The 15,000-nt window shown below is 45.9% G+C and overlaps 1 protein-coding gene across 1 annotated transcript in view; it reads left to right on the top strand.

The window, feature by feature from the left end:
* Positions 1-15,000, top strand: part of LOC134442167 (microtubule-associated serine/threonine-protein kinase 1-like) — a 106,360-nt gene that overhangs the window by 31,438 nt on the left and 59,922 nt on the right. The window contains exons 3-4 of the mRNA XM_063192447.1: positions 7,690-7,775; positions 12,179-12,254. Of these exons, the coding sequence (XP_063048517.1) occupies positions 7,690-7,775; positions 12,179-12,254 (162 nt within the window). The remainder of the gene's footprint in view (positions 1-7,689; positions 7,776-12,178; positions 12,255-15,000) is intronic.

Here is a 15,000-nt window from a genome sequence, read left to right on the forward strand (position 1 = left end):
TCTCGCCTTTCTCTGCTTGTCTTTCTCTTTTTTGTCTGTCTACAGGTAATCTTCTCTTCTTTTTCTCACCACTCTCACTACGTATATTTTCTCCTTCCTTCGTCCATTCCATCTCTCCTGCTCTTCTCTTCCTTCCTTGTTTCCAGTTTGTCTTTTCTCCCTGCTTGTTTATATCACCCCCTCTTTCCCTCTCTTCCTCTCTGCTTCACTCCTCCTCTCATTTCGCTGTCTCTCATCAAGCGCTTTTGATCATGTGCTTGGCCCCTGACTGAGTGAACCACGGCGTCGGTCTGTAAAGGCAATTAAGGCTGTGCTGAAAGCTAGCTAAGGGGCCACTTGTTATCGAGTGGGAATCGCGGACGCAGAGAGCCTCCTCTGTCTCAGAGTGCACGTTGTCGTAGCTACGCCCACTCTCGTCTGGCGTTCCATGGCCGAAACGAAAGCATTCTCATCATGGCTACTGGTCTGTTTGATGTTCCGTGCACGCCAAAATGAATCTCAGTCACAGGGTGTACCATGGCGAAAAAGGAAAATAGTCCAGCAACTACAGGCTGTCTGGTGTACGCTGTGGAACGAAAATGGTCTGGAAAACACTTCGCCAATCCCCAGCTACCAGTCCCCCTCGTCATTAGTGGGTCAGTGGGGGGACATGTGACGGAGAGGAACATAATAATCACCCCCGCCAGGACTTGGCCATCCCCCAGATGCACGTTATCATGGCTGCCATGACACCAGGCCCACTGAGAACTGGAGGCTCCTCAAAAAACATCAGAGAATTGTCAAAAAATCAAAAGAACAGTGTGCTATTTCTGGCAAGAGGTGATCTGGAAGATATCGCCATGGGTGCTCAAAATGAATCCCCTTTCGAGTTGGTTATTTTAGAGCAAAAATCTCAACTACAAAACACGTGTCAAATCCATTGGTAATTTTTTTTTCAGTAGTGATATTTTTTTTATCTTGCTTGTTAAATGTAAATCAAGTGAAACCAATGAGTCATGTCAAAAGGATTTTTTAAAAAAAGACATTTTAAGGGGTTGGTACTTGGTATGCCATTCGTTGAGCAGGCAGTGTGAGATGGTGACAGGAAGTGCCAAGCGAGTTGAAGAGGGGGAGGATCAGGAAATGACCTTGGGCACGAATCTAATCCGGATCCCTGGTGTATATATGACCTTGGGCACGAATCAAAGCCGGATCCCTGGTGTATCACCACTGTGCCTTAGCCATTTCAGCCATGCCCTAGGCCAGGGGTTCCCAAACTTTTTCCTCTGCGCACCCCCTTGTACATTTCAATGTGGTTCGCGCACCCCCTGAGCGAATATTTTGGTGTGCTGATGGCCGCTGCTCTGCTCATTCACTGCATATTAAGCACAGTCGTTTTTGGGGAATCCTCTTTTCCAATAGCCTTGGAATTAAACTACACTTAGATGGACCACATTCGGCTCGCGCACCCCCTTAAGGCAGGCCGCGCACCCCAGTTTGGGAAACCCTGCCCTAGGCCGAATGTCAGAGTTTTAAAAGCCATGCCTACACTTTTATTCGGACTGAACTCCAACTAAGTTTCTGGGGGCTGAGAGCTGCTCTCTCTCTCTCTCTCTCTCTCTCTTAGGGCTTTCAGGCCGACCAGAACGGAGCTGGAGCCGGTGCCCGCACCAGTTACGTTCAGCACTAAAGTGCTTATCTGCGAACCGCCCGTGTTCATACCGGGCTCTGAACTTTTCCTGCACGTGACTGTGTTACCCGGATGAACCTGCTGACGGGCACGCTGTCGTCACAGTTCGCGGAGAAAAACCTAGTATTTTGCGGTTCGCATTGCGAACCAACTTTCTGGTTCGCGAACGCAAATATCTGTGGCATGAACACGACGGCTGGTTCGTGATTAGGTGCGGGAACGGGCTCCAGCACGGTTCTCAGTCGGCCTGAACGCGCTATCTTTGGCAAATGAAGAGGTTCCATAATGAATACCGTCTTCCCCTGTGTGCCAGCTCAGACAGATGTCTGAAAGAAATCATATTGTTTGAGTCGAGTTCACTATCGTAACCTCATGAATATTTCACTGCACTCCGATAAGACTCTCACTTGAAACGTATAAAATGACTTCACTTTGGACAGAACTGAGTTCTCGTCTTCTCATTTTTTTGTTGTGCTGTTTTTGTCGGTGGACTTGTGGACTCCTTGGTCTCCTTGTGAAAGTTCCTCTTTCTTCTCCGCTCTGAACTTCTCCTTGTCTCTTTTTTTAATTTTCTTCTCCCTTGTGTTGGAGCGCAGCATGTCTGTGTGCACGCCTGTTCTCTTCTTCTTTCTTTTTTTCCTCACACGTTACATCTGACACATCGTCCCCTCTGTGATTTTTCCATCATTCCATACTGTAGCTGTCTCTCCATCCGCATCCTTATCATTTCACTCTCTCACTTCTCTGCTTTCTTTCTCTGTACTATCTCTCTCTCTCTCTCTCTCTCTCTCTCTCTCTCTCTCTCTCTCTCTCTCTCTCTCTCTCTCTCTCTCTCTCTCTCTCTCTCTCTCTCTCTCTTTCTCTCTCTCTCTCTGTGCTTCGCTCCTTTCTTTTTCTCCTCTACTCACTCTCTGGTGAAGTCTGTTCCGTTAGAGCTGCACTGTGTCATGCTGTTCTAGGTCCTGTGATGTTCAGGTGTGTGTGTGTGTGCGTCTGTTTGTGTGTGTGTGTGTGCGTGTGTGCGTGCGTGCGTGCGTGCGTGCGTGTGCGTGCGTGTGTGCACCTGTCTGGAAGCGCTCTTCAGAAGAGTGTTCCTGATGGGATCACAGAGCGTTTGAAGGCCTGCAAGCTGAACCAGAGGGCTACAGAAGTTGAGTTCCCCATTGGCTAATTCATGAAACACATGGCAGAATGGGAACAAAAACGAGTGCTCCCATTGGTGGAGCCGAAGGGCCCGCCCCTGCTGGCTCTCTGCTTAGCGACAGAGATGGAGGTGGTGTGAGACTGACTCGCTAGCTACTCCACCAGTAAGAAGAAACAGCATGGACTCTGAAGAGCCCTCCTCTTCTCTCTCTCTCTCTCTCTCTCTCTCTCTCTCTCTCTCTCTCTCTCTCTCTCTCTCTCTCTCTCCCTCTCTCTCTCTCTCTCTTTCTCTCTCCCTCTCTCTGTCCCGCGTTCCCTCCTCTTCTCTCTCTCTTTCTTTTCGGTCTCTTCTCTTTTTCTCTGTAATGTGTCCTTTGGGACAACATCCCTTGAGATGTGTGGCACGGCACACCTTCTCTTAGCTTAGCTTTCTTTTCATTCTTTCTTACTCTCCGTGTCTGTCTCTTTCTGCCTCTTTGTCTTTGTATTAGCTTATTCATATTTCTGAAGTTCCTTTTCATTGCTTGTGTCCTCTATGTCAGTGTTTCCCAACCAGGTAGGGGTATGCGAGCAGGGGGTACTTGGAAAAATGAAAATGTAACAAATATATGGAGCTTAGTTACATTGGGATGGAGAAAGCGATATAGAACTTGACTTAGGGGGTACTCATTGCATAACGAAAAGGCTTGGGGGTACACAAGACAAAAAAGGTTGGGAAACACTTCTCTAGGTGGAGGAGAAATACAAAACATGTGTTCCTCCTTGTTGACATGGCGGTTGCTCTCCTCCTCCTGGGGCTTGGGAACCAAGTTGCCATGGTGACACAAAACCTGAGGCGGATCACTTTGGCAACAAAAAGACTTTGCTCACAACTGTTTCAAAGAGAGTACAACTCCCACGCACTGCAAACTATGTGTCAATAAAGAAAAAAGTTACTTACTGTGGTATCGCAGATCAAGTGGATAAAATAGTAGAGGCTAGAGCAGTGGTTCTCGACCTTTTTTGAACAAACGCCCCCCCGAACTTCATCATAAGCCTCCAAAGGCCCCCTTGACTTCATCATAAGACTTCATCAACCCCCCCCCCCCCCCCCCCCCCCCCCAGTAGATACTGTGTATGAAATCATGGTGAGGCCCGTGCTACGGATTTGTGCTACAGATTTTTGTCATGTCCAATGCACCTGTTAAGTAAAGAGTTTTGTTTTTCAAAATTGACAAAAGCCATTCACTCCCCTCTCAGTACAGCCATACGTGATGACGGAAAAAGGAGGAGGGAGGTGGATGGAGGGGATGATGGGGAGGGGGAGGGAGAGGCTGAAAGTAGCAGAGAGAGAGAGAGAGAGAGAGAGAGAGAGAGAGAGAGAGAGAGAGAGAGAGAGAGAGAGAGAGAGAGAGAGAGAGAAAGAGAGTTAAAAAGAGAGAGAAAGTATGGGTGTATGAAGGGGATGATGGATGGAGTGATGGGGAGAGGGAGGAAGAGGGAGCGGCAGAGAAAGAGAGAGAGAGAAAGAGAGAGAGAGGATGAAAGTGATGAAGAGTGATGGCGTGACTATGCATCACTGACTCATGTCACCATTTTGCACTCTTCCCATTAGTCTAAATTACACCACAATCTCATGCGCATCCCCCCATACAATACATGAGCTTATGTAACCTGGTGTGTTGCACTTGCAGTGTGTGTGTGTGTGTGTGTGTGTGACGGAGGTGTTCCTGCACAGTTCGTCCCACTCAGGGCCACGAACCTGCCACCTCGTCAACTACATCGGTTCGGGAATGGGAGGCACTGTACGAGACCGTTGAGCTAAAGGGCCGGTCCACTTAGGGAGGGAGGTTTTACTAACGTTCCACGCCACACTCTGCTAGTTGGCCTCTGTTACACTGCACATGTGTGTGTGCCCGCCCCGCTCATATGCCTATTTTGTGTGTGTGTGTGAGAGTGTGAGAGTGTGACGAGAGTGTTTTTGTGTCATAGCCAGGGATGGGTTAGGTGTCACTGTTAGTGCAAACTTTTTGTGCAGCGCTATGGGCAGTCATGGGTGAGCGGTTAGGGCGTCAGACTTGCATCCCAGAGGTTGCCGGTTCGACTCCCGACCCGCCAGGTTGGTGGGGGGAGTAATCAACCAGTGCTCTCCCCCATCCTCCTCCATGACTGAGGTACCCTGAGCATGGTACCGTCCCACCGCACTGCTCCCCATGGAGCGCCACAGAGGGCTGCCCCCTTGCACGGGTGAGGTATAAATGCAATTGTGCAGTGTGCTGTGGAGTGTTGTGTCACAATGACAATGGGAGTTGGAGTTTCCCAATGGGCTTTCACTTATGTAAATCTGTGTATGAGTGAATGCATAAAAGTGACTGGACTCATATTATTTAGTCTGTCCTTCTCTACTGTAAGTATATATCTCCCTGAGGATGTGCTCTGTGTGTGTATCATGTGTCCTATTTGTTTACATGCATTTCCACTTCGGCGGCCTGTGCGCATACATATTTATATTTATGATGTGCATGTACACATACATTGATACATTGATATTTACAAGATATGGCACTGTATGTAAATACATGGACGTGAATGACTGCGTCAGAGATGGGAGGCAAGTGTATGCAGCAGGACTCTATTGCCACACAGTGTACTGTATTTTGCAGTGTTCATTTCACACTGTAGACTAGAGAGTCAAATTGAACACTCGTGGTTTTGGCCCAACTCTCCAAATTAACACTGCAACGTTTACTGTGCACTCGCATGCAGTCACGGCCAACGAGCTTGTCAATGCAATGAGACTCATGCTGTGCTTCTGCAGCAGCCAGGCATGGGTCGCAGTATACACACTGCCACTGACAGCTCTGCCGGGGCCCAGGACAAAGTCATCAAAAAGGCCCCCCATCCAATACATACAATGTAATGAGGACCCAATTCTGTGCCCCCTCACTCCCTGGGCCCGGGCTGATTTGTCCCCTCCAGTGTATACAGTATCACAGCCACTGACAGCTCTGGCGGGGCCCAGGGCAAAGTCATCAAAAAGGCCCCCCACCCAATACATACGTACAATGTCATGAGGCTGCCCATTGGCATGGCTTCTGCTGGGGAGGGCAGAGGGGAGGAGAGGAGAGGAGCTAGGGGTGTCCATGTTACAGACAGCACTCTCTGCTGTACCTGTAGGTTTACATCAATATCAATCTTTTCACTGGCCATAACTTGTATTCTCTCTCTCTCTCTCTCTCTCTCTCTCTCTCTGTCTCTCTCTCTCTCTCTCTCTCTCTCTCTCTCTCTCTCTCTCTCTCTCTCTCTCTCTCTCTCTCTCTCTCTCTCTCTCTCTCTGTCTCTCTCTCTCTCTCTCTCTCTGCCTGACTATCTTCTGACTATCGTTCTCTGTCTTTCTCTGTATCTGTGTCTCTCTTTGTCTTTCTATGCGTTTATCTCTGTGTTTGCCCCCCCCCCCTCTCTCTCTCCCTGCTCTTATCTGGAGAGGAGAGAGGAGGCTGGTGGGGATTGATGGCTAAGGAAATTGAATTTTCTTTATCGCCGCAATCCTGTGGCACGCGGCCGGGTGAGGCCTGCACACTCACATGGATCCACACACTCACACACACTCTTAAAACATAAACATACTGGCAAGCACACACACACACACACACACACACACACACACACACACACACACACACACACACACACACACACACACACACACACACACACACGCACACACGCACACACACACACACACACACACACACACACACACACACACACACACACACACACACACCTCACTAAAATACAAAGACTTAGAATTTTCAAACACGAAAGCACACGTACATCGCACAGTCAAAACAGGGTGGGAACCACCGGCCCAAGCTGACTGGACGAGCTTACTGTTAGCTTGAGGGGCTGGACGAGCTTACTGTACTAGGCTTGAGGTGCTGGACGAGCTTACTGTACTAGGCTTGAGGGGCTGGGGGAGCTTACTGTACTAGGCTTGAGGGGCTGGACGAGCTTACTGTACTAGGCTTGAGGGGCTGGGGGAGCTTACTGTACTAGGCTTGAGGGGCTGGGGGAGCTTACTGTACTAGGCTTGAGGGGCTGGACGAGCTTACTGTACTAGGCTTGAGGGGCTGGACGAGCTTACTGTACTAGGCTTGAGGGGCTGGACGAGCTTACTGTACTAGGCTTGAGGGGCTGAGGGGGGGAGAAGTGCTGGACTTGCAGAAGAGCTCCAAGCCATGGGCTCCACGCCAGCCCATATGAATTACAAAATTAAGTTTCTGCAATGGTGTATGTGTGTGTGCGTGTGTGTGTGTGTGCAACGCGCCGGTGTGCGCGTGTGTGTGCGCGTGTATGTACGTGTGTGTGTGCGTGTGTGTGTGTGTGCGTGTGTGCGTGTGTGCGTGTGTGTGTGTGTGTGTGTGTGTCTGTGTGTGTGTGCGCGCGAGTGTGTGTGTGTGCATGTGTGTGTGTGTGCGTGTCTGTCTGTCTATGTGTGTGTGCACCAGCGCGTGTGTGTGTGTGTGTGTGTGTATTGTGTTACTGTAAGACAGTATGGCCTTTTTCATAATCCTATCCATCCTCGCCTGGCTGCAAAGTGCTGGTGTAGACTAAAAGACTGAAACTGTGTATATTTCCCCTGATTGTAATGAGCCCAGTTTTATTGGGGACCAAAGCCTTTGGGATGTTTTGGTTCTTACTGCTGTGTGCTGATGGTGATTTGCTCTCTCCCCCTCTCTCTCTCCCCCTCTCTCTCTCTCTCTCTCTCTCTCTCTCTCTCTCTCTCTCTCTTGTTCTCTCTCGTTCTCTCTCTCTCTCTCTCTCTCTTGTTCTCTCTCGTTCTCTCTCTCTCTCTCTTGTTCTCTCTCTCTCTCTCTCTCTCTCTCTCCCTGCAGCAGCTGCCGTAACAGGAAGAGTTTAATCCTGACCACCACCTCCCCCACACTGCCTCGGCCCCACTCTCCGCTGCCTGGCCACCTTGGTGAGTACAGTATGGGAGCTTGGAGTGAGGAGTACGCACCCTTCAAATCCTTTTCTCGTTGATTCTTTACTCCATGGCAGGATAACATTTTGACCATTATCTTCATCAAATTGATAGAATGGAAGACAATGGTTGGAAACGTAATCCTGCCATGGAATAAAGAATCAAAGAAAAAAGGATTTTAAAGTGGTGGTTCGCTATTTTAGACATTAAGCCCTGTTTGTGTGACTTCTGGGGTTAAGTAGAGATGTTCTCATCACAATTATATCTCGCACCCAAAGACTTTCGTTTGTCCAAGAAGTTGAGCGCGTCCTTTGCCAAAACTCATCACAATTTTGACATTTGGTGCTGAACGGAGCATTTGGGTATCCAAGACTGCAGCCCCCTCACCTTTACATTGACTCCAATAGAGCACTCAAGCAATCGATTATAAAATGGCATTAAAGTTTCGTTCGAGAAGACATGGAACTCACCGTGTGGTCAGTGGTAGACAGCGATAAATTGACCCGAAAATTGCAGCGAAAACAGGGCTTAATGTCTAAAATAGCGAACCACCACTTTAAATGTGCGGACTCCTCTCTCCAAACTTGGTCAGCCTTTGCCCTGCACCTTCATGCTCGACTGAGTATGGGAGCTTCCCTTCCCTTCCTGCAGTCAGTCTCGCCCCTTCAAATCCTTTTCTCGTTGATTCTTTTACTCTATGGCAGGATAACATTTTGACCATTATCTTCATCAAATTAATAGAATGGAAGACAATGGTCGGAAACGTAATCCTGAAAGTCAAACAATGCACGCACATCAGTGGCACAGGTGCTGGACCAAATGAAAGATAAATGAAAATAAAATAAAGGTCTGCAACACTGTTAAATGCTCCCAAATATTTAATTTAATGTGCCATTAAATATTTGGGAGCATTTAACAGTGTTGGAAACGTAATCCTACCATGGAATAAAGAATCAAAGAATTTTTTTTTTTAAATTTCTCCTCTCTCCAAACTTGGTCAGCCTTTGCCCTGCACCTTTTCGTGGGATGATGTGCACAGTCTTCGTCCTCCACTGAGTATGGGAGCTTCCCTTATCTTCCTGCCGTCAGTCTCGCCACTCTCCCCCTGCTCCCCAGGAGCTTGCAGATCTTCACAGTCAGAGAACTGTGCCAGAGCAAGAATTTCTCTTCCCAGAGTTATTGGTGTGACAACCAGCTCCAACACCTGGCTAGACACCTGCCTTGTGTTAATGTGGTTTTACTGTAACACATGATGTGTGGAAGGTGACATAACATGGGTATTTATTCAGTTAAAAAGTATCTGAATTTACAACGTAGCCATATACAGACAAAAAACAGGAATGTGGCTTGAACATGACCCACAACAGTTCTCATTTCATTGATTCCTTATTATTGTACTATTATTAGCCCTTGTTTACACACATAGAGGCCTACGTAGATGGCACATCTAATAATTGACAGAAAATGTGTTGTCCCCAAGCACACACGGCACATGTGTTGAAATTCAACACTGCTTATTGCTAATTTTGTTGACAATTGGTCCTATTGCACAACGTGAATCATTATTTCAGTGATCTAATAATCCTATGATGATTAAGTCTCCAAAATGTTAACTGTAATGAAATAAAATACATCGTGTAACTAATGGATGACAAATACGTTATACACGTCATACCAGACAAAGAACAGTATGTCCTTGAGTCATCCGGAGACGCCTGAGTTAAACAGTAAATTGCAATAGGAAGTGCTGTCAGTGTTCACCGAATATTGCTTATTGCCTGATCTATACAGTTGCAGCTACTCAGAAATGTAATTCAATGAAGTGGAAGTGGATTTTAGCGACCTTACGATAGTGGGCGGATTTTAGCGACCTTACGATAGTGTCCGGATTTTAGCGACCTTACGATAGTGGCCGGGCTTTAGCGACCTTACGATAGTGTCCGGATTTTAGCGACCTTACGATAGTGTTCCAGAATCAAGAGGCATTCCCTGCACCTACTGGCAGTAAACACATTGCAACAGAAAGTTCCTCAATAGTGTATATGCATCTTCATGTCCTACACTACACGTTTGTAATTGCATAGGTTAGCACAGTGGTTCCCAGCCTGGGGACCAGGACCCCAAGGTGGTCATGGAGGTATTGAATATGGTGGTTGCGGACAAAAGAGACATTGCAAAAAAACGGGACGACCACAGTTTAACAGCTAACAGCTAAAATAATTCCATACATTTATTAATAACAGCGTTCACTTGTAGGGTTAATAGATGTATTTCCTGTCCTGTGGATTTCTATAATAATATATAAAATGATATAAATATAAAAAAAATATAAAATAATAATCGCCAAAAATATTGCAGGTGGGGGGGTGGCTGTGTGTGTGTGTTGGGGGGGGTGTTGGGGGTCGTGAAAATATTCTTAACCTGTTAAGACACAACATTATAAATTTCCGGTTACCAGAATGGCAATGACCAAGTCCTAATACATTACTAAAGGCCATATGTTATGTCATAGTGTTGTAGTACTGTGGTAGTTGACTCTTCAATGACTATTACAGCGTGCCACTGCAGGGACGGCGTGCTTTAAGGGGCTACGTCCAAAAGGTGTCCCCGCTGAAAATGTTTGGGTTAGCAAATAATACATGTGCTCTGCAAAACCATAGTGATTTATGAGTACATTACAAGTCGTATGTAAAAATAAAGAGGCGTGTGTGTGTGTGTGTGTGTGTGTGTGTGTGTGTGTGTGTGTGTGTGTGTGTGTGTGTGTGTGTGTGTGTGTGTGTGTGTGTGTGTGTGAGAGAGAGAGAGAGCGACAGACTGCTGCCACTGCTGCTCTGCCTCTTAGATGACTCAGCAGGGACTAGGGATCAGCTGCACACACACACACACACACACACACACACACACACACACACACACACACACACACACACACACACACACACACACACACACACACACACACACACACACACACACACACACACAGCAGTGGCAGCAGTCTCTCTCTCTCTCTCTCTCTCTCTCTCTCTCTCTCTCTCTCTCTCTCTCTCTCTCTCTCACACACACACACACACACATGCATGCACACACACACACACACACACACACACAAACACACACACACACACACACAAACACACACACACACACACACACACACACACACACACACACACACACACACACACACACACACACACACACACACACACACACCCACACACACACAAACAAACAAACAAACAAACAAACACACGCACACAAACACACAGCAGTGGCAGCATGTCTCCCGCTCTGGTCTGCACATGTACATATGTATACGCCGCAGCAGCATATCACCTCTCCTGGACCCTGGAGTTAGTCAGCTAGTCCATCTGAGGTGGTGTTTCATGAGGCATGTCGCCAGATAGTCCATCTGAGGTGGTGTTTCATGAGGCATGTCGCGAGATAGTCCATCTGAGGTGGTGTTTCATGAGGCATGTCGCCAGATAGTCCATCTGAGGTGGTGTTTCATGAGGCATGTCGCCAGATAGTCCATCTGAGGTGGTGTTTCATGAGGCATGTCGCGAGGTAGTCCATCTGAGGTGGTGTTTCATGAGGCATGTCGCGAGATAGTCCATCTGAGGTGGTGTTTCATGAGGCATGTCGCGAGGTAGTCCATCTGAGGTGGTGTTTCATGAGGCATGTCGCCAGATAGTCCATCTGAGGTGGTGTTTCATGAGGCATGTCGCCAGATAGTCCATCTCTGTTGGTACTAATAGGGCCTGTAGGTACGGTACTCCATGTGTTTTGGGTTGGGTTGGGTTGGGTTGGGTTGGGTTGGGTTGGGTTTTATAGGGTTGGGTTGGGTTGGGTTGGGTTGGGTTGGGTTGGGTTTTATAGGGTTGTAGGGTTGTAAGTTCATCTAAGTTGGTGGTTTATATACTGTAGTTAGTTAGTTCATTAGTTAGTCTGTTGGTGTTTTAAAGGGCATGTAGTTAGTTTGTCCGTGTCTGATGTTTTTTTTTTTACAGAGCCAGTACATACAGTACGTAGTTAGTCCATGTCTGTTGGTATTTTAAAGGACCTGGAAGTACAATTGAAGAGTTAAGATGCAAAACCCCCTAACTGCATTTCTGAAGACCTGCACTTCTATATTTTTAGGGAACCACGTTGTTGATTTGGTTTACATTTATGTACTTGATAATACATATAAATAGTTATATTACATAAATAAAATTTTAAAATGTGCAATTTGATAGCTTTGTATTCAATAAAAATTAATTAAGATTATTTTCTGAAAAGGGCACTTAGGGGGTTTCGCATCTGAACTCTTCAATTGTTCATCCGTGTTGTTATTTCTTCTCCTCTTCCTGTGCTCCCGTCCTGATTTCCTCCTCCTGTGTTCCTGCTGCTAACAGGAAGTAGCCCGCTGGACAGCCCCCGCAACTTCTCGCCCGGAACGCCTGCCCACTTCTCCTTCGCCTCGTCCAGGCGGTAAGCTAAGCAGCGAAGCACCCCACAGCCGCACCACACTGACTACACTATTGTTTATTGTGTCGGAGGAGGCCCTTGTTGAAAACAGGTGGCATGACCACATCAGACACTTGCAGTATTAAGGATGTTAATGGCCGCTCATACAATTAATCCATGGAAATGATTTGGAATTGGTATTTTAAAGGCGAAATGACAAACTATGTGCAGTAATACGTGTTGCCTTGTTTGAGCATATGTCTGTGCCATTACCACACAAACCAAGTATCTGTGTCATTGCACAAATGTGGGGAATATGATTCAGGGTTCCCACACGTCCTGGAAAACCTGGAAAACCTGGAAATTTAGAGATGTGTTTTCAAGTCCTTGAAAGTCCTGGAAATTCACCAAATGTCCTGGAAAAAAATATTTGACCTGGATTTTTTTTCCTTCAACTTTTTCCCGATTTTGTTTGTGGTATAATTTTTACTCTTCTCCGAGTCTAGACATGACGATTCAATTTATATCCACCTAGGTGTATTGAATACATTATTGTCCACACTAGGGGTGGTACGGTTCACAAATGTCACGGTTCGGTCCATATCACGGTTTCAAGGTCACGGTTTTCGGTTTTGTACGGTTCTGTTTTTTTTTTTTTTTTTTAATAAAATGTATTATATAAAAATTTGAATGAAAATGTAAGCTTATCATGGGTATGTTGAATTTGACTTCATTTAACCCAACTGAAAGAGGAAAGATATCAATGATTTTAACATGCTTCCATTTATTTCACAAAAAGGGAGAACTAAGTCCTAACTTTTAAGTTGACAAATATTCAAATATTACATGCTATAACACATTTGACGTGTAAAAATAAAACAGCTACACTCCTGTAGGTAATGGGACCATTAGGTCAGTGTAGTATGACTATTTTGGTTAATGACACACTGAGAACGAATTGGACTTTTATTTTGATACCGCATTCTGCGAGTTTTGCGCTTATGAATCAGTTGCTTCCTATCATGAAACTGCCGGCCGTGAGAAGCATAGAAGTAAAATCAGAAGTCAAATTCAATTTTAAGTGAACAAGTGATAGGGTTATGTTATGTTAAAATGTGAAAGTTAAGGTAACAAATAATTTTAAAAGATCGTTTTTTTAGAAGTGTATGCACAAGAATGTTTCACAAAACTCCTGTGAAGCTGAGCCTTTTAAAACAGTCAAATTTTATTTTGGTTATAGTGTTAAACATCAATGTTAACTAGGCAACAGCACAAAGTCCCCTTCCGTCCATCAGAGTTTAACTAGCTACATATAATTAGGCCTACAGTTGATTGCAGTTAAGGACAGCAGTGAATCTGATGGATATGTTCAATTATCTCGCATTTTGCCTACACTAGGCTACTGTAACGTAAGTCATAGTCTACTTTGTTCTGCTAATCTGTCATTGTTTGTAAATTCATGTTCATTTAATTTAAAATGGTCAGCATAAAGGCTGGGAACAGTCACTTGCGCTAACGTGGAGAGAGAGGGGGGAGAGGGTGACGCTGCTGACCGACCTGCACTTGCTTGTAGGCTACTGTAGCCTAGTCAGCTGGCGCATGCTGTTACATTATGTCTTTCAGTTGGCTGATAGAAATCAGTCTTTCCTCTCTCAATATCCTACGTAGTCTTTGTGTTTTATGCTTGTAAAAGTAGTAGGATTTTAATAGCGTCGTCCGCCGGTGGTCACTCTATTTTTTTTTTTTTTTTTAAACCGTGGGCACCGTGCGGTTGCCCACTACCCCGTTCCGTGACATGCAAACCGTACGGTCTCGGTTTGCAACGCAAACCGTACCATGCCTAGTTCACACACACACACACAGTTTGGTCAGGTTGCCATCTTTGATTGCACTTATACAGTCATATTCTTTGACTCAGTGTTGCCAAAAGTCGCTAGAAGTCGCTAGTTGGCTTGCTGAAAAGTCGCTAGCTGATATCATGGCGTTATATATCTCTCGAAAACCTTACGGTCATAATAGGCCTACAAATAGGCAGTGCTAGCACTTCCTTACAAAAAATTGTACTGCTATCTTTTTTGGAGATCAGAGCTTTCAGTCTCACTAGCCACTTTGAAAGCTAGTTTGATCTTTGGTGTGACAAATCACAGTAGTCGCATCAATTGTTTGTATGCAAGAATATTCCAGAGAAAAAGAAACTGGCAACAAAACTGGCTTGCAGAAAGACAGAAACCACTGGCCACAATGGTTGGTGAGCAAAAAAGTCAAAGTCAAGTCTTGTGGAGAATGCATTTAAATCCAAGTAGCCTACACTATTTTTTGCGATAAGAGAGAGACTATTATTACTAATATTACTAATAAACGTTTTGTGGATCAGAAAGCATTTCAATTGAACAGAGGCTGCACGTGCTGGGCTTGCGAAATTTGACATAGGGGTGTGGTCGCCAAGCTCCAGCAGATTCCTACTAGCGGGACAGCTGGTGATCTTCAACCGCAACCCAGGTCAATACCTTTGGACAAAGAACATAGAATGGATAAGAACTTCGCAGGAAATTGCATTGGCCACGGTGTAGTACGGGGGCGTAGCCCGGGGACACCAATACGCAGTGGATGCAAGGCATGATCGATAAAAATTGTGACACTGGAAACTCCGCAATTTGAATTGCATTGTGGGTGCGAGAAGCTGCTGCTAGTTCCGGCCCGGTCAAAATAGGATGTCCTGTCGTCAATGTTCAGTTTGTGGTTAAATTACAGCTGTCATTCAGCCTTAATT

The sequence above is a fragment of the Engraulis encrasicolus genome, chromosome 2 (genome assembly GCF_034702125.1).
Source record: "Engraulis encrasicolus isolate BLACKSEA-1 chromosome 2, IST_EnEncr_1.0, whole genome shotgun sequence".
Classification (NCBI taxonomy): domain Eukaryota; kingdom Metazoa; phylum Chordata; class Actinopteri; order Clupeiformes; family Engraulidae; genus Engraulis; species Engraulis encrasicolus.